The 26830-nt window shown below is 38.0% G+C and overlaps 1 protein-coding gene across 4 annotated transcripts; it reads left to right on the top strand.

Annotated features, from left to right (window-relative positions):
* Positions 1–3582: 3582 nt before the first annotated feature.
* Positions 3583–25442, top strand: rufy3 (RUN and FYVE domain containing 3). Of its 4 annotated transcripts, none has more exons than XM_069139213.1 (18): positions 3583–4131; positions 11751–11924; positions 12217–12334; positions 12521–12622; positions 12724–12847; positions 14380–14444; positions 15379–15444; positions 15528–15597; positions 15753–15842; positions 16862–16945; positions 17269–17436; positions 18137–18234; positions 19409–19528; positions 21372–21489; positions 21606–21691; positions 21771–21798; positions 21954–22031; positions 22748–25442. In XM_069139213.1, the coding sequence occupies exons 1-18, from the start codon at positions 3870–3872 to the stop codon at positions 22889–22891; spliced, it is 1995 nt and encodes a 664-aa protein (XP_068995314.1). In that variant the 5' UTR covers positions 3583–3869; the 3' UTR covers positions 22892–25442. The 4 variants fall into 4 exon arrangements, with proteins under 4 accessions (XP_068995314.1, XP_068995316.1, XP_068995315.1 ...); XM_069139214.1 differs by lacking the exon at positions 3583–4131 and adding an exon at positions 8578–9279; XM_069139215.1 differs by lacking the exons at positions 19409–19528; positions 21372–21489; positions 21606–21691; ... (1 more) ...; positions 21954–22031; positions 22748–25442 and adding an exon at positions 18422–19219 and having other exon boundaries at positions 3590–4131.
* The last annotated feature ends 1388 nt before the right edge of the window (positions 25443–26830 follow it).

Here is a 26830-nt window from a genome sequence, read left to right as displayed (position 1 = left end):
GTCGTGGCTACAAGCGGCCGAAGTGAGTTTCCTCGAGATACAAATAAACATCCGTAAATCCTGAACTAAAACTAAACACGGGGGGCAGAAAAGTGCTGCCGTTAGACAAAGAAAATGGAGATGGATTATGAGCGTGGAGGACATAAACAGAAGTGACAATCCTGAAGTGATGGATCAACGACCATCGAAGAGAAAAAAGGAAAGGTGGGAAAATAAAAACACTTTAGTTTTGATGAATTTCATGAGGATTTCGAATTGCTTTGAAATGCATTACACAACTTGATATATGGTGTGTAGAATGCACATTTTATAACACTGTCTGTTGAGTAGTGAAAAAGCCTTGATGTGTGCAGATGTTCTCATACAGCTGTGAGGTTTCTGTGTAATGTTGCAGAGCTCCTATGAGCCTCCTGCTGTGGCCTGCAAGGGACCTTGAAACCCTTATTAGCCGCAAACTACACAGAACTCACAAACACAGGAAGCACTTACTTTCAAGCCTTAATAATAATTTTTAAAAGTCTATAAATGTCAATTTATGTGTATCAGAACTGACGTCCCTATATATAAAACGAGATAGAAAGTCTATAGAGTCTATCTCCACCTGTAGCAGCTATAGTAACATGCTGCTTACCAGTGTTATGTTGCTTTTGAAATGTAATAGTTAGTGATTACCAACCATTTAAAAATGTAAGAAGTAATCTAACTATTTTAAAGACTGAGTTGAAGTAACTTTTTGATTACTTTTCAAATCACAAGTTATGAAGATCACGAACGACAAGTTCTGACTAAAGTAAAAAGTTAAATCTTCCGTTAACCTTAGACCAAACCTACGTTCAGGTCCATACAGAGTGATGATAGTTCCATCAACACGGGGCTGTTCACAATTTTTCACACTTGTTTATGAATGACTCTTTTTCAGTACTTCTTATTCGACAACATCGCCAACCACTTCTGCTTAGTACAACCTGCATTTAATTGGCAGATGAGAGGCAGTGCAAAATTTAAAGAAGACAACCAATCAAAAACAACATGCCCAAATGTGACTCCATACTACTAAATGAATGAGAAAAGATGCAAAGCAACATAATGAATATAACTTTTTTATTCCAAAAAATATATTCATATATAACTAGAGATTTGGAATCACCAATATTTTGAATAGTAACTGTAATTAAATTACATATTATTTCTTTGCAACTGTAACGGATTATAATTATGTTAATCTTGTAATTTAATTACTTAACTCCCAATACTGTTGCTTGCACACTGATTAATTACTAATCTTCAGTAGTAATAATCTAATGATGTCATATATAGTATTATATCAGTGACTAAATCAGTACTCTACTTTAATATTAAACTACATTTTGTACTTTTACTTCAGCAGTATTTTTCATGTGGATACTTCTAATGGAGCATTTTTACATTGCTGTGTTCTTACTTTTACTTACATGCAAATCTGAAAACGTTGTTCCAGTCTACAGCCATGCTTGGCTCTGTGAGGCTGTTGTTAAGTAGTGCACTGAACTAAATGCTAACATTAACATGCTGACAATGACAATGCTGCATATGTTTAGCAGGTGTCATGCTTACCAGGCTCACCATCTTAGTTATGCCTGTTAACATTGCTAATATTTGTTAATTACCACAAAGCACCAAGAACAGCTGAGGCTGGTGGTAATGTCATCAACAACAACTCATACAACTTCATGAACACAAGAATTTCATGACGATCCATCTAATAGTTCATTCATCTAAAAGAGAAATTTCTCTCAAAACCATTAATGTCAAAGTCAAGAGATCACCAAAGTCAGTAGGCTATAGGAATCATCCACTGGTGACCATGAATGTCTTTCACAGAAGTTCTAGAAATCCAGTCAGTTTTTGGGATATTTCAGTTTCTTCTAAGGTGGTTACAAGTTGTCTTGGGCTGCCCTGTATTTATAAAAGAGAAGGTACATTCATATACTATATACAACAGCACAAACTGTTGGCATTCGTCTGTCAATCGACTGAGTTGATGTGGAAGTTTTATACTTTAAATCCTCACACAGAAATATCTGCACCACTCAGGTTACTCTTCCTCCAGAAAATATGTGTACGTTCAGGTTATTGCTATACAAATATGGATTTTAAAAAAAATGTGTTTTGTTTTCTGAGTTTTAATGCAAAGTCGTGCTGGTTTAACACTGGAGAAAGCTCAGTTTTTTTTTCCCTTGCACTGAAAGCTGAAGTACAACATTTAAGCAATATCTGTTATTTTTAGGATTAAATACAAGTTGCTCCAAAAGTGTGAAACACATTTCAAACATTTAAATGGGAAACTGAAAATTTTGACTCTTTCACATCTGTGTTATTGGAGAAAGAAAGCACATGTAGTTTCCAAACTGTTAACTCCCTTCCTCTTAGAAGTTCTGCATCTCCTCCTATTGTCCATTTTGGGTCCTACATGCCTTCTCTTTATTTGAATAATACAGGCCCACAGGTACAAACGACCAACAATTTTAAACCATATTGTAGCTTCTTTTTTTTTTTTCTTTTTTTTTAAATCTGTTTTGATACGTGATACTTTTTTTTTTTTTTTTTTATCTTAAATTTGGGTTTAAACTTAATTAAAGAACTGTGTTCAGCATAAACATAGGTTTAACAACTCAGATTGTTTTTGTTTTTTTACATCTTTTCTTCTTGTTCCTACACAATAATGTTAATCATAAGTTAGAGCCCCATACAAAAATATTTTAAAAAATTACATTGATGGTAGGCATTGATTTTGTATTCTGAATCTCACAAGAATTCACCAAGATCTCAGTATACTTATGATTATTATTCTCCTGAAACCATTGAGACAACGACAAAGTTAGGAGGACTGACATCGACTGCAGTGTTTGCATATACCTCTTACTCAGTCCACTCTTGTTGCTTATTCCTCCAGTTTGAGCTCATACATTTCTTTTCTATTCTTACATTATTCAAAATATTTTTACACTGCAGTTTCATACATATGTTGCATCATTTGTAATTGGCACCTCATATTCTTTAAAACACCATCTATAGCTATTTAATGTGAGACAAAACCTTCCTTCAAGGCGAATGAAATCATGTCTAATCTTATAAATCTGATATCATTGCTTTTACACGTCCATATTCATCATAGAGGCTATGAGTCTTTCGAAATTATTCCAAGCATTTTAAGTATTTCATAGCATTATGCTTACGAAATCATGTAAAATATATGTAGGCTGACATACAACTGTTGACCCCCAGTTGCTTATCAACGTGTGGTATTCAATAAAAAAAAAAGTAAGCTTTATCTTTGTATACTGTATTTAACTGTAGTTCATTGTAAAGTTTTGCAAAGTTATTTCCGTGTTTGAAAGTGTCCTTTCAACACAGAAAGATATACAGCATATATAGTAGGCTACATCTGAGTCTTAGAAATTGAAGAGTCACAAGGGTTCCAGGCATTCGGTTTATATCGCAATGCATCATGGGGACATTCAGTACTTCAGTCAATGTTATGGTATCTGCGAATAGCGACTCATCTCCCTTCACGTGCATGATCTCTGGTCACGTAAAAGGGATTACTGAATGGCTGACACAGCGCGTAAACTCTCGCGAAATTAGCAACACATTTGACCAAAATGCTAATACCTAGCTATTTCCGGGTCAGGGGGAGGCTGTGGAGGACAGGACGAAAGGCGGAATGACTCCAGGAGAGATTTTGGGAGTAAAGTGACGGACTAGACCGTCGATCCTTCTGCTCACCGCGGCGGTACGTGGCCGCGATAGTTAGCCACGCCTAGCTAAACTGAACTCCGACTGACACCCCGATCTGCTGGTCACATGAAGACGATCTGATCGGAGGGAGGATGGCGGAGCGAGATACGCCGCCAGGAGATCTGCCTCTGCAGTCATCTTCGGAGGGTTCACAAAGTTCTGAGAGACGAAATTCCTCCGATGAAAACGGTCACGTTGACAGTCCGGACGAGACGCTGTCTCCGACCTCGGTGATCTACTTCAAAGAGGCTCTGAACTCATCCAACTTGAGGTTTGGGAAGACTGGCTCGCTGTCACCCACTCCGCCACGACAGTATGACTTCAAGATTGAAAGAGTCGAGTCGAGGCGAAGAAGTAAGTGCCAGCCAACTTTTAAAAAAAAAATTAAAAAAAAAAAAGTCCATGTTTTCTAAGTAGCTCACATTAGCTTCCTAGTTTACTAAACATGTCAACCTTAAACGCGACAGTTTGCGTTGCTAGCTAACTTTGGACTGTCCCTCAACTAAACAAACCACTTCCTCCCACCTTGATGCAAGAAAACAACACAATAGATAATAGATACTTGACTTTTGATTGTCATCCTCAAATTTATTTGGGAAAATAGGACAGCTATTGATGTGTGTCTCGGTCAGTAAACGTGTCATCAAGATGTTTACTTCATACATTTGCCTGGCGAGTGTTTCTGCTGATTTCCCAGCGTGTCACGTGGTGTATTGACAGACGTGAGTAAATTGCTTTGCAACGTCGCTGTTTGTTGTTGTATAGATTTAATCGCTGCTTTTGTTTAGTTCAGAGTTCACTTTGTGATAATAAATGTTATGTTCGTCACAGAGTTTCTCTCTGATTCATCAAAACACAAGTGCTCTATCAGAAGAGGGTGCAGTCCTCTACATTTGCTGTCCCTGCCATAACAGGTCTCTGTCAAACTTTTAGGCACGGAAACTCAAATCAAACGAGGATGCGTTCTAAAAGTCTGCAATAATAATAATAATAATAATTAGAATAAACTTTCTATGTATAGCACCTTCCATACAAGAAATGCAGCACAAAGTGCTTTACAGCAAGAGAATTACATGCAGTGTTTCACATAAAAATAGATATTAAGGAGCATTTAAAAATATAGAAAAGAAATGAGACGCATAAGAACGGATCAAATACATGTGCAGATTTTTAACTTCAGTCTTACCAATCAGATCATTTTTTTTTTGTATACAAATGTCTAGAAATATTTGACATTTCATGATATTTATTTCCAGATTGTTAAATAAATGCACGTGCACGGATTGCCAGATACACACGGATCAGGTTCTCTTATCACTCCACCCACGTAGCCATCCTGCGTTTACAACACCATTTTCAAAAAAGTTGGGACGTTGTGTACAATGTCAATAAAAACGGATTGTGATGATTTGCAAATCCTGTAAACCCATATTCAATTGAAAATAGAAAAAGACCACATATCAAATGTTGAAACAGAGAAATTGTATTTATTTTTTATTTTTTTAAATATATCATTTTGAATTTGATCCAACACAAAAAAAATGTGTGACAGGAGCACGTTTTACTCACTGTGTGCCATTCTTTTCAACAACAATCTGTAAATGTTGGAAAACTAAGGAGACCCGTAGTAGTTTTGAAAGTGAAAGTTTGTCCCATTCTTGCCTGATATTGGATTTCAGTTGCCCTACAGTTCACGTTCCACCAAATGTTTTCAACGGGTGACACGTCTGGACTGCATGCAAGCCAATGGAGCACCCGGACTCTTCTACTATGCAGCCATGCTGTTGTAATATTTGCAGAATTCAGTTTGGCAAGGCTTTACCTGAAAAAGACATTGTCTGAATGGCAGCATATGTTGGTCCAAAACCTGTTTATATTGTTCAGTCATTAATGGTGCCGTCCCAGATGTGCAAGCTCACCATGCAATGTGCACTAATGTACCCTCATACCATCACTAATGCTGGCTTTTGAACTGTGCACTGATAACAAGCTGGATGGTCCCTCCCTTCTTTTGCCCCAGAGAACTCTGCATCCATGGTTTCCGAAAGAATTCTAATTTTTGATTCGTCAGACCACAAGACAGTTTTACATTTTGCCTCAGTCTAACTTAAGTGACATTCAACTCAGAAAAGGTGGCAGCGTTTCCAGATCATATTTATTTATGGTTTCATCTTTTCATGAAAATGTTTTAACCAGCATTTGTGTATGCAGCGATGAACTGTGTTGTTCACAGACAATGGTTTTCAAGAGTGTTCCTGAGCCTATGCAGCGATTTTGGTTTTCGGCCTTGTCCCTTGCAGACAGATATTTCTCCTGATTCTCTGAATCTTTTAATTATATTATGTAGCGTAGATGATGAAAAAAAAAAAATCCATATTTTTGTAGTTTTACATTGACAAACATTATTCCAAAATTGTAGCACTATTTGCCCACACAGTCTTTGACAGAGTGGTGAACCCCTCCCCATCGTAACCACTGACTCTGTCTCCGTGGGATGCTCTTTTTATACGCAATCATGTTACTTACCTGTTGCTAGTTAATACAATTTTTTGTGAGATGTTTCACTGTATGTTTTTTTTAGCATTACGTACATTTTGCAGTCTTTTATTGCCCTTTTCCCAATTTCTTAAAATGTGGCTGGCATCAAATTCAGAATTAGGATATATTTTTCATAAAACAATACAATTTCTCAGTATCAACATTTTATATGTTGACTTTAGTCAATTTTCAATTAAATATGGGTTTAAATGATTTGCAAATCATCATATTCTGTTGTTTTCCTAACATTTTACACAGCATCCCTACTTTTTTGGAAACTGGGTTGTAAGTGCTGGTGGAAACCCAGGACATCTGGACTTTCAAGGAATTCATGAGTCATTTTAAAGTGAGAAATACCCCTCAATTAGAACAAATAAATGTGTCAACCGTAGGCTCTATATAGTAGCCAGTACGTGTAGCTTGCTAAATGTACCACGCAGTGGTTGCAGATTTATACTCTAAATATACATTCATCGGCTCCTGGGATTTGTTTGGGATTTGTGTCAAGTAAGCACCACTTCTTTTTTGGTTGAAATTTCTGTTTTGGATTAATTCTTTACTTTTTTTTACTTTAGCCATTTTGTCATTTCGGCCTCCGCCCATGTTGTTATTTAGTCCTAACCCTAAATCTATTGTATGGTTAGTTAGTTCTAGATTCTGAACAAAATTGTCAACATCTGCAGTGTGAAGTGGTATTTGGGAAATTTGGTTTGGTAGGTTGTGGTACATGGTCTAAAAAGTTTGGGAATCTTTGCTTTGGGCTATGTTTACCAAACCTGTCCACTGGTATTTAATTCAAGCCAATCAGTATGAGTACTTGTTGGCTGCTTTTCTCTGTTTTATATACATGTAAATTGAGTATCTTTTGGGTTTGGGCACTGTTGATCAGAGAATATGAGGAAACTGAATGTGACATTTGGCTCTGGGAATTTGTGGTGGGCATTTAAAACAACAACAAAAATTGACATTGTATTAACCTGATGATAATCGTATGTCACTATTTAAGAATATGTTGTAGCCTAATTGATACAAAATTTTGTGTCTGTTTCTACATAGATAATTTGCTTCCATAGAAACAATAGCTTTGTTCTGTATTTTAGACAATTTTTTTTTCGATATTTGTGAGCAAGCTGCACAATAAGTGAGAAACTTTACATTGTAATAATTAGTGCTCTCTGGTGAACACTACTTGGAAATGATGGCACACTTATCTTTGGTATTTCTGTATACCAATTTCTTGTTACCTTATGTCTGACTGATCTGTAATTAACAAATACTTGCTGATACAGTATCTCGATCCGGTTAGTTTATCAGTCCGTCTTAAGAAAGTAATCTGCAAATTCTTAATCTTGAAAATAATTATGATGAACACAAAATAATAGGGAGAGAACAAGCAGGCAACATACAACAAAAGTTTCCAGCTTTTACCAGATTGGTTGTGTTAACATGGTCAGTTTCTGGACCAGAGACGTTTGACGGAGAATAATTATATTTGATTTTTTTCAATAACATCTGCTCATAAGTTTGTCAAAAAGCTTCTATGATTATCTGAGTAGGTATTGACAGCCCCAGGGAGACCCACTCTTCAGTCCTTTTTAAACATTTATACATGAAGTGGTTTGAAATGCGGCGGTGATAAAATTTTTCGAAGTTAATCTGACTGTTGTAGCCTTGTGAAATGAACAGTCACTGCTCTTTTGAGTTGGTAATTTTTCACATTTATGACTGCTTTTAAGACGGTATCTTTTTTTTTGTTTTTTTCTTTCTCAAATTTGTCATGTGTTTATTTTTTTCTTCTTCTTTGATTGCACAAAATGTCAAATATTCATCTGGTCTGGCTTTTAATTTTGTCAACATGTGCCCAGGCGTGTGCACTGTCCCAAAATTTTGCTGTTTATCTTTGTTTTCAGATTTTTGATGAGGTGTATAATTTTGGTAAACACTTATTTACATCCAGGACATTTGGCCTTATTACCCTTCTTGCTTACCGCTGTTGCCGTTTTGCTGCCGTAGCCAGCTCAGTTCTTGCCTTGTCAAATACGAAGCCTCTGTTTCAGGTCAGGGGGGATGCTGGTGAGATGCTTAAGAGACAGATGAGTCTCCGCTGCATCATTAGCATTGGTTGGTTACTCCGGGGAGCCTCCTCCTCCCCCCCCCCCCCCCCTTTTTTTTTTTTCTTTTTTTTTTGTTACGCATGCACCATCTGCTCACGTGACAATTGTGTTGCTGTACCCCAGCACGACTGTCAGCCATCTTGGTCAACACCCACCCAGCGCTTCCACTGCGGTGCACGGGCAGTCCAATCAGAGTGAACCGGCTCTAAGCTGACCGGAGGAGGGCTGTGATTTTTTTTCAGCACGGTGCTCTGTTGCATTTCAAACCCCTTTGCACAAAAAGGGATAACAAGAGGTTGAAGAAGAGGAAGAGGAGGAGGAGGAGAAGGTGGAGGAGAGGGGGAGGGCAGCCCTTCTCGAGACGGCAGCGTATTTCACTCAGTTGTAGCAAGGAGGAGAGAAGGATGCAGGCATAAAGAGGAGGAAAAAGCAGCACCCTCGCTAACACCTGCTGAGTGCTGTGGGCCTTCCCCCCTCCCTCCGTCTCGGGCCTTTTGTTTTAGATGCTCTTTTCGTCCTTGTTGGATTTTTCCTCCTCTCTAAAAAACCTGTTATTTTTCTGGCCTATACTGGCTTCTGGAAACAAAAGCTGATACGCCTTTTTTTTCCCCTTTTTTTTCTTTTTTCTGTGCCTCGGTGGTGTTGGTTCTGCATCACATAAGCTGAGTCATCATGTCTGATCTAACGCCTCAGAGCGATACCCCGACTCTTAGCACAGACAAGATCACCCAGGCTGCCCGGGAGACTATTTATCTCTGCAACTTTCGCGTGTCTGTCGATGGCGAGTGGCTTTGCCTTCGCGAGCTCAACGACATCTCCCTCACCCCGGACCCAGAGCCGGCCCATGAAGGTAATGTGGCAGACGGTGTGATCTGTGTTAGGGTGTGGTGGTACACCAAGGGTCCCCCCCCCCTCCGCCCCCATATGCTGCTGGGTTTGACTCAGGTGAACTGTGGTAAACGTGTCGTGTTTTGAGCTGTGTCATGATGGTTTCAGGGAAGACAGTTCGATATGTCTCCTGAGCTCTGCACAGCAGGATGACGCTGCGTGTAAATAAGCTGGGGATTGGCAACAAAGCAAACCAGGAAGTGCTCGGTTTGTTGTGAGAATTTATTAGCTGGTAAATCAAGAATTTGATGGCCAATATTTGGTATCTTTTATTCTTAATTTTACAACATTTCACAGATACACAGCAAAAATCGGTTTATATGTTGATGATTGACACATTTTTTTGGTTTGTTTTTTTTACTCCAAACAAGACGGGATGCAACCTAATGCATATATTTAAATTTAGCAGTGAACACATACCTTGCCGTAAACAGATAATGCATATGTGCTGTATTTTGATGGCTTTAGATTTGATTACAAAGATAATATCTTCCTCCCCTCTTGCCACGCCTTCTTTTAGTACAGAGCTCGCTGATTGGCAGGTCCACTGTTTTTTCCTGAGGCGAAGGAAGCACTTCAGACCGTCTGTTCGTTGGCAAATACGACACTGCAGCACTTTAAGTTACACCACTGAAGAGTCCACTGTCATGATATTAGAGGATCATTAACAGACAATACCAAAAAAAAAAATGATTTTGTCATGTTGCCGTCATGTTATGATGAGATCTTTTGTTGTCAGCGATGCTCAGTATCACAGTTCTTATGTCTGATCATCTAGAATTTCAACAATCATTTAATTCCAGCTAATGTTGAGATTTTTTAAATCTATCTGCAGTTAATCTGTTCACCTGAAATTGTGTTGAAGAAAACATTTAAATCAGGCACGTTGGTTGTCGGTGTCGAAGTACCTACCTGAAGTTAATGCACCTCACCATCTTTTCTTTATGCTGAATCGTCTCTGACATGTTTGGTTCTCCTCACACTGTCGGGCATTTTAAAACGAGGGAATACCATTTTTTTCTTCTTCTTAAGGGTAGTTAAAGCGATCTCACTTAGCAGGTCATCTGAATTCATTTCGACCTGAGTCCTCCCCATCACCTCCCTCCTGCCATTGCACAGACTTATTTTATCAGACGAATCATTTCCTGGTATGCAAGGCTTCTAAATGGGAAGAATAGTTGTTTTGTGTCTCAGAGATAATATTTGTCATGTTGCAGATTTATGATCTTGAGTTACCAAGAACTTTATTTTTTTTTTTATTATTATTATTATTTTTTTTTTTAAATGTTCTTTTATAACTGATTTTAGTTAACTGTAGAGTTTAGATGGGCACACGTGCACCACTGAATGTATAGTAATAACTTTTGTATGGCTCTGGGACATCCTTTCAAGGATTATATGGTTGAAGATACCAAGAAATAATAGATTTTAAAAGGTCAAAAACAAGCACAGTTCATCGTATAGTACTGTAGGTATATTGAGCCTATATTGAATATTGAATAACCATTTTCCCTGTCTTTTTATTAAGAGTATTTGGGAAATGGGTTGATGAACAGTTTTCATTTTGCATATTGACTTTTAAATGTAAGATATTATCATTACTGATCATCCTGTGTCAACTAATGTGTTACTTCTTTGATTTGGGCTGATTTAAATGTAAGGCTGAGATAATTGAATAGAACCAAAAAAGCAATATTAGTACTTAACCAGCTGAATATTTATGACTATTCGAGTATTTATTTGCTTGAATTGTGTTTCAAATTCCTATATTGAGGAAAGCTATATTGTTAAAGCCAGAGCCATTATTATGATCACCCACATGGAGATTTAAACAACTATAGTATCAACATACCAAATTTCAGTGATTTGTGGTTGGAAATCAGATTTTCATGCTTCATACCAAAGTCCAGTGATGCAAAATGAAAACTCAACTCCAAATGTGTAAATGTATTAATAATGTAAACATAACCGCATAGAACCGCAACTAAAAGCCTCTCATGGTTAAATGCTGACATAAATAATGAATTAGGCCCAGAACATTTTAAGTTTGGGCAAATTTTCATAGTTAAACCAAGGTTGTGAGGTGTTTGCACCAAAGTCAGTTTTAAGTTTCTTAACTGAAACCATTTTTTATAAGAAAACAGAACTTTTCTTCTTTTTTTAACGAATTAAAAAAGGTTTTTGGTGATTCCTGATGTCATTATATACAACTGTTTGAAACAATGTTAAGTTTTGTCTTGTTGTGTACTTCTTTATCGAAACTCTTTAAGACTTTTACTTCCTGGAAAACTCTACACAGCACTGCTTTTTTTGTTGTTTTGTTTTTTTGAGAAGTTCAGCTCCGGAGTCATTCGTGTCATTAGACCATGCGTCAGTACTATGAGAACTTTAAAGAGACCTTTGTGTGTTTCTTTTCCTCCCTTTTTTTTTTAGATCCCAAGGATCCCATTGCAATCGAAAGGCTTAACTTAATGAACATGGCCAAACTGAGCATCAAGGGCCTGATCGAGTCTGCTCTCAACCTCGGACGGACACTTGACTCTGACTATGCACCCCTTCAGCAGTTCTTTGTCGTCATGGAGCACTGTCTGAAACATGGATTGAAAAGTGTGTATAGCACAATTCTCAGTGTAAAACATTTGCATGTTTATCTCTTTCAATTCAGTCCTAGAATACATATAAAGTCTACAGTTTACATAAATGTGAAGAATGTTCAGTCATATTACTCGTGTGTGTATATATGTATATATATTCCAAACATCCAAGTAGATTTAAATGACCAATTTCAATCTCTGTGGCCAGTGTATATTTATCTCCTCTGTACAAGTATGATTACTAAGTGACCCAAATTCCTCAAAAAATAAATATATCAACACTGTTTGTGAATTTTTTTTTTTAGCTAAAAAGACCTTCCTGGGTCAGAACAAATCGTTCTGGGGGGCACTGGAGCTGGTGGAGAAACTGACACCTGAAGCAGGAGAGATCACTGCCAGTGTAAAAGACCTGCCTGGCCTCAAGTGAGTCTGTTTTCCTTAAAGAAGGCACTTTCTGTAAGACTTCATCGATATCATTGGTTTATTTTAAGCCTTAAAAAATGCCATGACATGCTCCTTTAATCAAAGGTAATCACTGGCTGCCATTTGGAGCTCCTTTGCTTTAACTGGGCCTGTATTTAAAAGGACCTCTTCTATGTATGTTGCCAGAACTCCTCTAGGAAGAGGGCGTGCCTGGTTACGACTGGCCTTAATGCAGAAGAAGCTCTCTGACTACATGAAGACCATCATCAATAGAAAGGACCTGCTCAGGTGAGTCTGTCTCATATCGTGTTGAAGCCCACCGGCGTTTAGAATAAGGACACATTACAAATGTGTTTTCTGGTCCCATAACTCTCGTCTCTTTTCTGTAGCGAGTTTTATGAGCCAAACGCGTTGATGATGGAGGAGGAGGGCGCCGTCATCGCTGGGCTTCTCGTCGGACTAAACGTCATCGATGCCAATCTATGTATGAAGGGAGAGGACTTGGACTCGCAGGTATTTTTGTGACTTCGCTGTCACTTCGAGGATGCATGAAAGACCGAATTCAAACGGAGCCAACGTAGTCAGCAGAAATAAACACTTTAGTGTTCAGTTACTTTGATCAAGATTTTTTTTTTGTTTTACATTTCAAACATTTTTTAAGAATAAATGGTCTGCACTTATGAAGTACTTTATACCTCCGCTGTCTCAAAGCACTTTACAGTTTACTTCAAAGTTACCCACCAGTGGTAGTAGAGCTGCCAGACAAGGTGCTCACCGGTCATCGGGAGAAACTCGGGGTTCAGTGTCTTTCCACGTCGACATGTGGACAGGAGGTCTCGCCAAGATTATGATTAGTCGGCAGCCCACTGTCTTGAGCCTCAGCCGCCCAATTAGAAATTAAAGTAATGGGCCAGGGCTTGGGGATGACACTAGCATTGATACTTTGAGACCAAGTTGATACCAAAGTTTGCTAGTCAATACCAAAATTCTGAAAATATAATGGCTTTCTATTATGTTAGGGGGATAAAACAACAACCACTGATTCATACCCAATACCTTGTATTGGATCGATGTGCTGTTATTTTCTCTCTTCCTCCCCCCTTCATCCCAACCGGTCGAGGTAGATGGCCGACCACCTCTAACCCTGGTTCTATCAGAGGTTTCTTTCTGTTCAAAGGGAGTTTTCTCCTCCCAAGTGTTTGCTCACGTGGGAATTGTTCAATTGTTGGGCTCCTTTCTATCATATTGTAGTTGTTAGGATTTTACTATGTTAAGTGCCTTGAAATAAGCTGCGCTGGGATTTTAGTGCTATGTGAATAAAATTGAATTGAATAAGTGTCTTTTCACAGTATCACTGTGAGGAAGCTGAGCAGGAGAGACGGACCATTTCAGATTTTTAGAGACAAAAAAACTGATGAAAAAGTCACATAAAGCAAGAAAACTGGATGTGAGATTGTTGTTTGTTTTAGATACTTGATGGCTTCATGCCACTGTATTTTGTGATAGTAATAGTTTTTCATGGTATTTATTACACCAGGGAAACTTTTTATGAACTTTTGTTGTTCATATTTCAGGCAGCTGGGCACTGCAGTCATGGTCTCATACATAGGCATAATTAATGGGGCTACAGTTATGACTTCAGAAGAAATGTTAGAAATTGTACAGACCGCTGAATAACATGACATCATTACCAGCAGTTATTGAGTTAGCACTGAATTTACAATTTGGAGAGACACAGAGGTAAAGACATTTTTATTTATTTATATTCTATCAGTTCTTCTTGACATTAAAATGCTCCACAGTAAAAAAAAAAAAAAAAAAAACTTCTCAGGAATCTTCTCCATGTCAGTTTACAAATTGCAAATGAGGCCAGAATTGCCGGGAGGGTCAGCTTTATAAAACCTGTGTAGTACAGTGAAGTCAAACCTCTCGTCATCAAACTTCTTGTACCTTTGGTAATGTTTTTTTTTTTATTTATTTTTTTGCAAAAGAGTGTGGCTTATGTCGTCATTGATTATCCTTTCCTCATTGAATTGCATCTGCAGGTCGGAGTCATTGATTTCTCAATGTATCTCAAAGATGGTGGACACAGTAGTAAGAGTGCAGAAGGGTGAGTGCTGTTTCCTGATCCGTAACCACGGTGAGCAGTAGATCCTGTTCAGTCAGCAGTCTGGACCTTCAGTAGGAGGGAATTGTTTGTTTTTCAATCTTTGATTTTAGATTTTTGTTTGTTTCTAGGTCATTATGTCAGCTTTATTTCTAGCACCTGATCTTAAGTCATGATCTACTTTCACAGACTGGCTATCAAGTTTAATGTTTGCAGGATTATTGGTATTAATGATTTGGTCACTTATTGTTTGACTGTTAAGTATCAGACCCAGAAAATAGAGGTGGAATGACAAGAAGATTTTTTTATTATGTATTTGTTTTTCTGTTAATTTTGAGAGTAAGAGACAGGAAAGAAAAAAACATTGGATAAAAATTGTCAATTAATCTGAAGCTAATTATTTACCAGATTAAATGTTTTCTCTACAAATCGTCAAGAAATTGTTAAAATATAATAAAACAAAGCTATTCGCTAAAATGTTCAGAAAAATTGAAAAAAGAAAATTCTACCATTTAATACGCTTGAACTGGCCACATTTTGTAGTGTTTTAGTTTGAAATCCAATTTAAACTATCATCAAAACAGTTGCTTATTCATTTTCCATGACCCAACTAATGGATTAATCAGATAATCATTTACATCTTCTCGTATAAAACAAACTAGGATTTCAAAATGTTTCAACAATTTTGTGTAAACCAAAAGTCTGTGTTTTCATGTGCTTTGCCAGTGACTTTAGAAAAACTCCAAGAGATGAGAATAGAATCACTTTGAGGTATCTATTCTAATGTTTCACACGCAATTATGAAAGTGACAGAAAACATGACACAATATTCAAGGAGGCTCAAAATAAAGGTTGAAAGAACTGCTGATTGAATTTCTTCCATATTTGTTCGAACCACAGTTGTGAAGTGTTAACAAGGCATTTCTCTTTCTTTCAGCGACGGTCAGATCACAGCGATTCTGGATCAGAAGAACTACGTGGAGGAGCTGAACAGACATTTAAGGTTTGTCGGGTTGATCAAGTCGCTTCGCTCTGCACATTTTGGAGCTTGTTTGACTCATGATTTCTTTCTCTCTGTTTTTGTAGTGCATCAGTAAACAACCTCCAGGCTAAGGTGGACGCTCTGGAGAAGTCCAACACAAAGCTGACAGAAGAGGTGAGTCTGACACAGGCTCAACTTCAAAATAGCGTTTCATTTCCCTCTGGACTGTTTTTGTCGAAAAAAAGAAATGGCAGCCTTCCTGCTTCTCAGCACAGCTGCAGGTTACTTTGTGTTTGCGGAGCTGTTTTGTTTGACTTCCGTCTCCACAGCTCGCAGTGGCAAATAACAGGATCATCACTTTACAAGAAGACGTGGAGATGGTAAAGGAAGAGAGCTCGTATCAGATGGAGTCCAGGAAGGTGAACACGTCATCGCTTTATTCATTTGTATTTCCTTTTCTCATGATTCATATGCAGAACAACTCTCTACACTCTCACATTTTTTTTTTTTTTTTTTTTTTATTATAAATGGGATTCGGACAAACAATTTAGACACAATTAAAAACAGGCACTGTGCCGATTGATCTATCAATCTTTTTAAAAACAATTTAGGGACACAGTTCTTTGGAGCATTTGCTTTAGTAGATTGATTTTTAATGAACCTAAATGACGTCACTTGGCACTGCTTTTTCTAATGAGGCCTGTAAACACATTGGTTTGTTAGTTTGCTGGTTTCCCACTCAAACATGAAAAAGCACACTCTCCCTGATCCCATTGTGACTAATTGTGACTGGTGTTCATAATGTGTCACTTCAGAACCAATCAGCATCTCTACCTCTCCCGCTGGCTTTCATTGTCCCCCCCATTAAAAACATCACTGCATCATTTTCAACTTTTACTCCCGTTGTGGGCTTCCCAACTCACAAGAAGAAATAATCATCTTATGATACTCGTCTATAAAGCTCTACTGTGACAGTTGTCAAACTACATCACACCTTTTTAACATTATACCATGTAACTACAGCACCAAAACCATTAGTTACTTAACCTCGGATCTTCCTAATGAACCTACAGAGTTCGGCAGAACTGGTTTTAGTTCCCTTTTACGCATCTTTATTCCCCTTTAATTGGAATGACCTGCAAAATGAGCCTTTATACTTCTTTAAGTTATTCAAAACTTTATTATTTGAAGTTTTTTTTTGTGACTCATGTAATTGCTTTCATTGATTTGTCCCTAGTTCTGTCATTACAAATGTTTTCCTGTTCTCTCTTGAAAAAGAGATCTCGATCTTAGTGAGACAAGTCCATTTAATCAATTTGGTAATCATCGCGCAGACTCAGGACTTAACACACAGCAAAACAATATTTAACTCTCCAGTTGAATATTTATGATCACACAGTACATCTGTAACCAAATGCAAACGTTCTGTTTCCTTCAGGCATCAAGAAGTGAGCAAGGAGCAGAGGGACAGGTGCTCGGTGAAACACGCAAGCAGCTCAAAGAGGAAACTTTGCTCCGATTGGTGCGTCTCAGGTTCCTAACAGTGGATGTAGAGCTTTATAAAACTACCACTTTGATAGTGTTTCAAATGATATGGTACATGCCGTCATAGTTTATATTTGGTGTGGTCATAGAAAAAAATCATTTGGAGTCAGTGATCCTGGCATACTGCACATGCAGTAATACGTACTGTCTTTTTTTTTTATAGAGACATGTACACTTTAATCTCGACTTCCCGACTGTAACAACCAAAATCGATATTCTTTTCATTGACCAAACCTCAACGTAAATGTCTTCTGTTTCTGGGAGTGTGATATCTAAAAATGGAAGCTGATTTCCATACAGGATGTGGAGAAGGAGCTGGAGGTGCAGATCGGGATGAAGCAGGAGATGGAGCTGTCCATGAAGATGCTGGAGAAAGACATCTGCGAGAAGCAGGACGCTCTGGTGGAACTCAGACAGCAGCTGGAAGACCTGCGAAGCATCAACCAGCAGCTCAGCCACAAGTCTCAGGTGAGGCCTGGATTTCTGTCGCTAACCTGCTACCGACCCGTTTATGACCAATGCATGACATTAGAAGAGCTGCATCCACTTTTCTCTTTCAAAGGTTTTAGTTCTTAAGGTTTTTTTTCCCACTACTGCCTTTGCATGAAATATTAAAACATCACATTCCAGGCAGCTATTGAAGTTTTTTTACGAAAATAAAGTACTGTCAGTGGTAGTGACTGATTTATGTGGCATATTGTTTAAAGACAGAAAAAAAGAGGACAGATAAATGGTATAATTGAAATCAGTAACTTTGTTTAGGAGGGAAAGTTTTGCTTGCTTCTTTTTGTTTGTTTGTGTGTACGTATGTGTACCAACAAATTCATCCACATCTGTTGGCAACTTTTGCTAGCTGAGCTTCAGGTGACTGTAAAACTGCTGGAAAAGTCAAGCAGGACTTTTCTTTTTTATATATATTACGTTCTGTCCAAAAGGGACTTCAATAGGAAGCATTTAGAGTTTCAATAATCTGATTAGGAGCGCCTGTTCAAAACATCGGAGGCAGGAGGAGCTCATCACACCACAAACACTCCTCTGATCCCTGATCTAGTTAAAAGCACTCGTTCAAATCTGTTCCTATAGTTTTTTTTTTTTACACACATATGTGTAGTTATTGTCTCCCGTTGAGGAAGGACATCAGCTGACTAACATGGATCATCTTCCTCAGACCGCTGATGTCAGCTCTAAACAGAAGAGTGAAGTCATCTCTCGCCTGGAGGAGAAAATCAACCAGATGTCGGGGACCGTGAAACAGCTGGAGAACAGGTGAGGAAAGTCTATTACAGCATGATATGTATTTCGGTATTTACAGCAGAGAAACTCTTACCTACACAAACCTCTTAATGTCATGTATTTTTTTTTCTCTCTCCACCTCCATTGTTTTATTCCACTATTTTTCATCTTTTGTGTCGATTTAATTTAATTTTGTTTGGTTTTTAAATCTCTCAATCAGTGAGAAACATTTGGTGAAGCAGGCCAGAAACCTAAACTCAGCAGCAGGGAAGCTGCTGCAGCTGTAGCGCCCCCCCCCCCCCACTCCCTCCCAACCCCACCCGCTTTCAGAAATCTGAATACAACATACATCTCTGCCTAATATAGAAATAACCAAATTAGGATGTTATGTTTTCTGTATGACGCTCCTTTGTTGTTGAAAATAAATATCATCTTCCCACAACCTCTCCTGCAGTGGCTCTCCAGCTTTAGCGTGCACAGGAATCCATCCTTTTAGCAGCCCTTAATCCTTTTGTTCTCCGACAGATGTGTTCACCACATCAGATTTATACTTTCATTTCATTATTTCAAACTACCCCATTAATGCTTTTTTTGGCAAAGGTAAGGGAAGAAAAACGGCATGATGTCTGAAAGTCCACTGTGGACGGTTTCAAGATCTAAAGGACTTTTGATTAACGCGCCAACAAACCTGGATATTTGGGAGGGAGCAGACCTGCTGCAGTTTTATCCTGAAGAATTTGGCCCCTACCAGAGACTGTGCTTGAATATTTTCAACCCACAGATACTGAGAGAATTAAAAAAAAAAAAAGAGTAAATCTGAGCTGATGTTTCGGGACCAATATTCAAGGGGTTTGTTGTCATTTGGTAATCCATATTCAAGGGTCAAAGGCCACGTTAGGAGCAAGGTCAAGTGAGCAGAAAAAGGGCAAAATTAATTTATTAATTTTGAATTGTATGTGACCATAACGTTGGTGTAAACTGTAGTAATCATTAGGCTAATAAAACAAATAAACAAACACCACCTGCTTCATCTTCTTTTGGCTAAAGTTTCTCTGTTGTCTTTGTTGGGTTTCAGTCTTTAGACTCTTTATCATATTTGTGTTTGTATCATTTTAGTTTCAGTTAACATCTCGTCCCCCGTCGTGTTTTTCTTCATAGAGTCTTTCGTTTTACCATAAGTTTCTGTTAACCCGCTCACCCCAACCAGATGCAAACAGGCTGACAGAGAGAGGGATCTGGCTCTGGAGGCGAACCGGCTCTTCAAACAGGAGTTCGGAGACAAAATCGAGAGTCTGCAGGTGGAGGTGGAGCTGCTGAGGGCACACAGGTAAAAAGAGATTCTATAGTTTTGTTATGATTAATACATTCCACCGTGATATTTCATTCCCCTGTTCCTTTGTTGTTCACATTAATGAACCGCACTGTTGCACTGGATGACAGGTTCCTTCAGTACCATCAACACACTGTAGTTTATTTGGACTCGATCCCACATCATCCTGCTGCCAGAAATAGTTGTTGACTTTTAGATGTTGAGGGAAATTGTTCAGCCTTTAACAAAAGGAAATCGACTGTGAGTTTGTGGTTGAGTGGACTGACAGGATGAGAAAATCACAGTATTGAAAGATAAACGCAAGTTTTTTGGTTTTAATCAATGTATGTTTATTGATGAGAAAGAATTACAGACCGTATATGATGGATATTAATTTACCATATCAATAACAAAGGTGGTAAACAACGGTGTTAATTGCATACGAAAGAAATAAACACATACATTTTGAAAAAGGAACTAAATGTTCAGTCAGTCTTCTGCCTTTACATATTTTCCACAACTTAGCAGTTGAAGGGAGGCTGTGCCTCAGACGGTAGAGTGGGTTGCACGCTTATCGGAAGGTTGGTGGTTCAATCCCCAGCTTCTCCTGTCCACATGCCTAAGTGTCCTTGAGCAAGACACTGAACCCTAAGTTGCTCCCGATGGTGTACCATCGGTGTGTGAATGTTCTCCTGATGGCAGCACCCTGCATGGTGATCTGTCTCATTAGTGTGTGAATGGGTGAATGGAAAACCATGTTAAAGCACCTTGAGACCAAAAGGTGATAAAGCACTGTACAAGTACAGACCATTTACCATTACCATTAGAAGTGGAAATGATTCTGTGTAGCGTAACATATTCTCTGATTGTTTGGATCCGTGTCCAGCTGTTGGCGATGAATAGTCTTTCTATTTAGATAGAAATAAGTTGCTGATTAAGTGTGGCCTTGATTTCTGAGTCAATCTCCAGCAGCGTGACCTGATTCACACAGTCGCCTTCCCAACAGTTTATGTTGAGACGTGTCTGCTACTTGGAACTCCAGGAAGTATTGATGCGGCTCTAATCGGATTTCTGCGGCTGGTAACACTAATGAACTTCTTCTCTGGATCAAGAGTAATTTTAGGTCTCATGAGAGCAGTTTTTTTTTAACTGGACGACAAAAGAGTCTTGCCATTTTCTGGACTGACTGACCTTCATGTCTTAAAGTACAGCAGTGTACTACTGTTGTTGAGCAGTTCTGCCATAATAAGGATTTCCATGGTAACTGAATTGGGCGGTTTGCAGTAGACCATCACTACAGATGGTCTCATCAAGGGAGGAGACAACTCTGAGTTCCCTTCTGACAGATCTCAACTGCTGAGTGAAAACCATTCCAGGTGACGACCACGTGAAGCTGGTTAAAATGATAAAAAATAGGGTGCAAAGCTGTCATCAAGGCAAACAGTGAATACTTTGAAGAGTCTAAAATATGAAACATATTTTGCTTTGTTTACACTTTTTTTTCTTACTCCATAATTCCTGTCATTTCATAGTGTCTTCAGAAAAAATAAAGACACCTTGGACTGGTACTGTGCATTTACAAATATAACTTTAAACTTTAATCTGTGGCAATGTCAACATCTCCGTTGTTGGGCAGTGTAGTGCTTTTAGTAGGAAATAAAACCATCCTTCAGCGTAAGTTAATATCAGACCAAATGTTAACTGCTAAGTTTATAAGCAATCTTAAATCATTTAAGAATTTTACATCCCTTTTTTTTTTATTATTGTATTTTTTTTTTTTTTTAAAGAAACAGAGCACCATTACTGCCACATTATCAGTCGGCTTCCTTTCCTTCATCCTCGGTTGATCTTGTTGTTTCAGGTCTAATCTGGAGCAGGAGCTGAGAAGAGAGCGGAGGAGCGAACATCACCTCGGCGCTGCTTCCAGACAGTGCAGCACTCCGCAGAGAGAGAGGAGACACCCGGACAACCCGCCAAAAGTAAGTCTGCGCTCATATTCATGCGAAAGGACGCAGACCCGATGGCTTCATCCTCCCTGACTGTGTATTTTTTTGTTTTTGTATTTTATTTTTTTTTAATTTTTTTTTACCTCCAGTATTTTCCAGAATCCCCATCAGTCAAAAGGGAGGATGAACAGTTACCGAGTGGACAGGAGGACAAAACCAGTCTGAGCTCCAGCTTGTAAGTAGTCAGTTTTAGAAAAATGTGTATGTTCTGGAAAATCATTTCCTTTCTAATGACTCATCTCACTTCTTTTAAGGTCCTTGTCACATCATGAGGATGAGCAGGTGAGCTTTTACCTTGGCATTTTTGTTTTTCTTGTACATTAAAAAGCCAAGTTTTTTTCTGTGAAAAAAAGCTGTCAATGATATATAGTACCAGTATTGAAGTACAAATATCCAGATGTTTATTAAATTGATTTATTAATTATTTCTTTCTTCAGGATGAGTCGTTCCTGGAGATCAGTCAGCCTTCAATGTGTACGATGTGTGAACAGAACGACTCTCTCCTGAAGACAAAGGTACAAATCATGGAGGATAATTCTTACCACACAAATTGACAAAAAAAAATAATTGGAAAATAAAATCCAATTACAGGAAATTTCCAATTCCCCAACTCCTTTTTCAGAAACAGTGGCGACATGTTTGTAGTTTGCAGTCAGAGAAGGAGAAATGTTAGTGATGGTGTTCAACAAGGCAGCAAGAAGAAAACTGCCTCACGACTTCATGTAAAGTATCTCTGTAATAGGACACAATAAAAAGATTCAGAGAAAAAAGGCAACAGCTGAAGAAATAAGACATTTATTAAAGGTGTAATTTGTCAAAATTATATTGCATCTTTTAATAGCTGATAGTGAGTCGCTGTGGCGTCCAGACAGTCTGCCATCAGTTCAGTGTCACGCTAAAATCTGTGACTGACAGGGTTGGTTTTGCTTTAGACGTGAGGAAGGAGGATAAGAATATCAAAATATCTGAATGAAGGTAACAGAATGTGATGGATATTATCTTTTTTTTTATTTATTTTTTTTTTTTTATGTAACCATAAATAACAGTTTTGAGAGCAAATTTCTTCCACTGGAATCAAAAAATCAAGCTTGTAAGTAAACATACATGAACCTAGAGTAAAAGGATTTCGATTGCTAAGTCGGAACTTCCACTTGCAGAAATGTATGAATGTGTCAGCGGAGGATGTCCAGCTGTGGTTTTCTTTCACGCTGCCTGTTTTTCTCTCCTGTAGAGACAGTGTAAGAACTGCAGCGGCGTTTTCTGTGAGAGCTGCGTGTCCAACGAGCTGCCATTACCTTCCTCCATTCTACCGGAGATGGTGTGCAGCGCCTGCTACTCACAGTTACTCCAACAATACGCTTCAACGCCAACATGACACAGAGATCGCACCAGGGGCGCTGCCAAAAAAAAATAAAACACTTTTTGACTTCCTGACTAGTAAGTTGATAAAAGATCTTTCAAGTCCTGAACTCTGTGGGATATTTTAATTACTTTGAGTCAGCAGTATCCAAATACATGCCACGTAGATCCATGTGTATGCAGGTTTTCTCTACAGTTAAATTTCACTGAAGCCATTTATCTTCCTTTTCTGGTTCACGGTGTGTTTATTGGTAAATTTGGCTGCCGTGGTCATTTTTAGATGAAAACCTGCACTCGCTGGATTTATGTAGAAAGACAACTTGAATCATCTCATCCATGGAAGCATTTAAAAACTGACTCTCAGTTTTAAAAGATAAAAAAGGAAAAACTGGACTTCTTTTGTCAGTATTTTGAGTCTGCTGTGTTCCTTCACAGATCTGGAAACGATCTGTATGTAGTGATGAATAATTTCAATAAGATTTACGCATGAATTTTCACGCTTTTGTGCTAAATCATCACAAACGCTTTTGACCAAATAAATGTTAAACCTCAATATTTTGGTAAATACTATATGTAAAAAGCTTTTTACAGAATGTATTTGAAAAAAAAAAAGGGTCAGAAAAATTTATTTATTTCGATCTGTTAAGTTCGTAAAATTGTAATGCAGAATTTGAGACCTGGAAAAGACAAATACTTAAGTTATATCACAATGATATGAAAAGCAAATCTTAAAAAACAAAAACCGCCGCAAGCTGAACACGCACGCCGAACAGCCGCAACATTAAAACCAGTGACAAGTGATTACCTCGTTGAAATGGCACCTGTTATATACTAGGTAGCAATTGAACGGTCAGTTCTTGAAGTTGATGTGTTGGAAGGAGTTTCAATTGACCAAGCAGAAGGACCGCAGTGACTTTGACTAGGGCCAAAGTGTGATGGCTAGACGGGTTGGTCCGAGTATTTCCAGAACAGCAGGACGTTTGGGGCGGGGTGGTTGTCGCCGACCAAAAGTGGTTCAAGGAAGGACGACGGGTGAATCGCTGACAGGGTCACATACACCGATGGGGAGCGAAGGCCGGCTCGTGTGGTCCGATCCCCCAGAAGAGATACATGTCGCACAGATTGCTGGAAATCTTAATGCGGGCTAGGATAAAAACAAAAAATGTAAAAAGTGAGAGAACACACACATTTACACTTACACGATGTTGACTCGGCCTCCAAAAGATCTCAGTCCGACGGGTCAGAGCAGTTTCTGGGTTACTCGAAGGACCTGCGCAATATTAGGCAGTTGTTTTTTAATGTTGTGGCTGATCTGTGTCTATGTATATACTTAAGTCTTTTATCGCAATATTGCTATCAATATGTGATGGACGTATTATCTAGCTTTGTTATCAGTTGGACTGCAGAAGTGGACAGAACGGTTCAACAGTTTGGAAAATACATTTATTGGCTTTCTCGCAGAGAGTTTAGATGAAAAGATTGACACCACGCTCGTGTGTGTATGCTGGGGTATGATGCTACAGATAGTTTAGCTGAGCATAAAGACTGGAAACAGACAAAACAGCTAGAGCCTGGCTTTGATTACAGGTAACAAAATCCAACCTCTAAATCTGCATGATTAACGTGCTATATTTTATTTATTACATGCAAAAAATCAACATGCAAGTGAAGTGTAAATTCCAAAACGGCTAGGGTTGTTATGTACTTGGGTTAGCGAGCTAATCTCAGGTTTAACCCTGGATTTTTTTTTTAGGGTCAAGACATTTTTTTACATAAGAGATAGAGATTCCATTTCCTGCTGCTTTTGTAAAAGCGATAAAATCCTACAACGGAGAGACTGACGCACTAAAGCGTTTTACTTGTCGTACTATGAAAGTAAGTCAACTTACTGCTTTGAATTACATCTAAATATATTTCTTATTTGCTCCTCAGTCCATTTGACACGGCCCGGTTGCACCTGAAAGAATAAAAATGTCATAAGAACATACATCACAATATAGTCTATGACTAGGCGCATGGAACAAATTACAGTATAACGTGTTCATTTTTGTGCTTTGTAATGGCTGGTTGGTGGATTTTGTTTTTTTTTGACAGATTTCGGCTGACTGTTTCCCCGTCTTTGTGCTAAACTTAGATCGTAAGTTAACGAGTCTGGAGAAAGCAAAAAACAAAACAAATTCAATGAGGCTGTTCCTTTAAAGCTGTAATATTTTCGCTGTTGTGTCTTACATCATTTAGAAGTGGCATTAACAAAAAGGCTTTAAACTGTAAAGTCATCTCCTGTTGACAATTAATATTTAGTCCTATCAGAGGCTGGTTTACTATAAACGGTGTAGAAATGAAATGATAAAATCCAACACCCAGACGTATAGATTGTAAGTTTTGCTCTCTGATCTCAACATATTACAGCACATTGAAACAGATCTCTGGGTGGTTTGAAGTGGGCGTATCAGTGCATGTTTACAACTGCTGTTTCTGTGTAGTTAATCCTTCAGTCTTGTTTCAACTAATTAACATGTGGGATGGAACTGCTTCTTAGATCAACAATAAACTTTTATCAAATCTTACCCGTGTACGACTCTCGACTATTTGCATCTTGTGCAGCATCTTTTTTTTTCTTTTTTTTTGGGCTGGGTGTGATTTATTAATTCTGTTCTATTATTTTGTGCACAGAAACAAGTAGGGGAAGATTAGAGGAAAAGGTCTTTAACACCTTTACTGTGCCAAAACTAATATGCAATATATGTTGCTGATATCAGATGCCAAATCCTCCAAATATTTGTCACTTTTCAAAATTTTAAAACAATCAATTGACTCAAGATAGTTATCAGTTATTGTTATCGCCGCAAAAGTTAATCGAACCTGGTGCTGACTTACTGATTGATTTGTAAATTCTGCACATTGGACGTTTTAATGTGAGTCTTAACTGTAACTTAAAAACAACACGTTCAGATGTTTCTGCATCTCTAAAGTGGATTCATCAATAAATCTCTATGTTCACATCTTTATTTTCTCACTCTACCTCATTATATTTACAACTTTACACACGTGTATAGAATGTGATTCTATTTTATATTTAAAGTGTATTCTGTAGATATCCTCTTGATAACATTATTATTATTATTATTATTATCTATCAAAAAGAAATTCCCCTTTGGAATCAATAAAGTATGTCTATCTATCTGTCTATATTAATTCAATTCATTTCAATTTTATTTATATAGCGCCAAATCACAACACGGGTTATTTCATGGCACTTAACACATTAAAGTCCTTACAGCAGAACTTTACAAAATGTATATTTTATGAAATACAGTAGTTGATCCCTCCATATTAGTTTTGTATTCTTTATTTAGTTAATTCAGCATCTGATTAAGCTGCTTTTCTCTCTCAGTTAACTAATCTTTGATATATTGATCTTCTGATGATGAGTTCACTTTTGGTCTGTCTGCTTTAGGATACAACTGATTCACTTTCCACAGGGTTTTTAAAGTGCCACACAGCCGATTGAACAATCTATCATTTGTGGTACATTTTAAGCAAACGGGCTTTGAATTCGGACACTTGTGATTCCATGTTGCATCAACAGATTAACTGCAAGCTGTTTTTGCTGGAACCGGCCTTTTGAGTGAATTAAAATCCACCTGAGTGTCATCTGAACACTGATTCAAAGGAAGAAAAGAACTCAAGGAAATCTGACTGTTTGTACAAAGGATTGGAGGTCAAAGTCAATTATAGAGAGAGAGAGGGCGAGAGGGAGAGGATGAAAAAGGTTTACATGAACATAACTTTACATGTAATATATTTTTTTGGATGTCACTGTACAAATTGAATGAAGTAAAATCTGTCTCTAGTTTTGTCTCATCGGTGGGGGTTTTTCTACGTCAAATGCCTAAAGAATCTCAAAATATTCTTCTTCAGATTTTGGTTTGAGGAATAAAAATATTCTTAGCAA

The sequence above is a fragment of the Embiotoca jacksoni genome, unplaced genomic scaffold, assembly GCF_022577435.1.
Source record: "Embiotoca jacksoni isolate LCO1_2020_lvr unplaced genomic scaffold, fEmbJac1.0.p SCAF_8, whole genome shotgun sequence".
In the NCBI taxonomy this organism is placed as follows: domain Eukaryota; kingdom Metazoa; phylum Chordata; class Actinopteri; family Embiotocidae; genus Embiotoca; species Embiotoca jacksoni.
The sequence above is the reverse complement of the archived record's forward strand: the minus strand, read 5'-3'. Positions and strand labels throughout refer to the sequence as shown.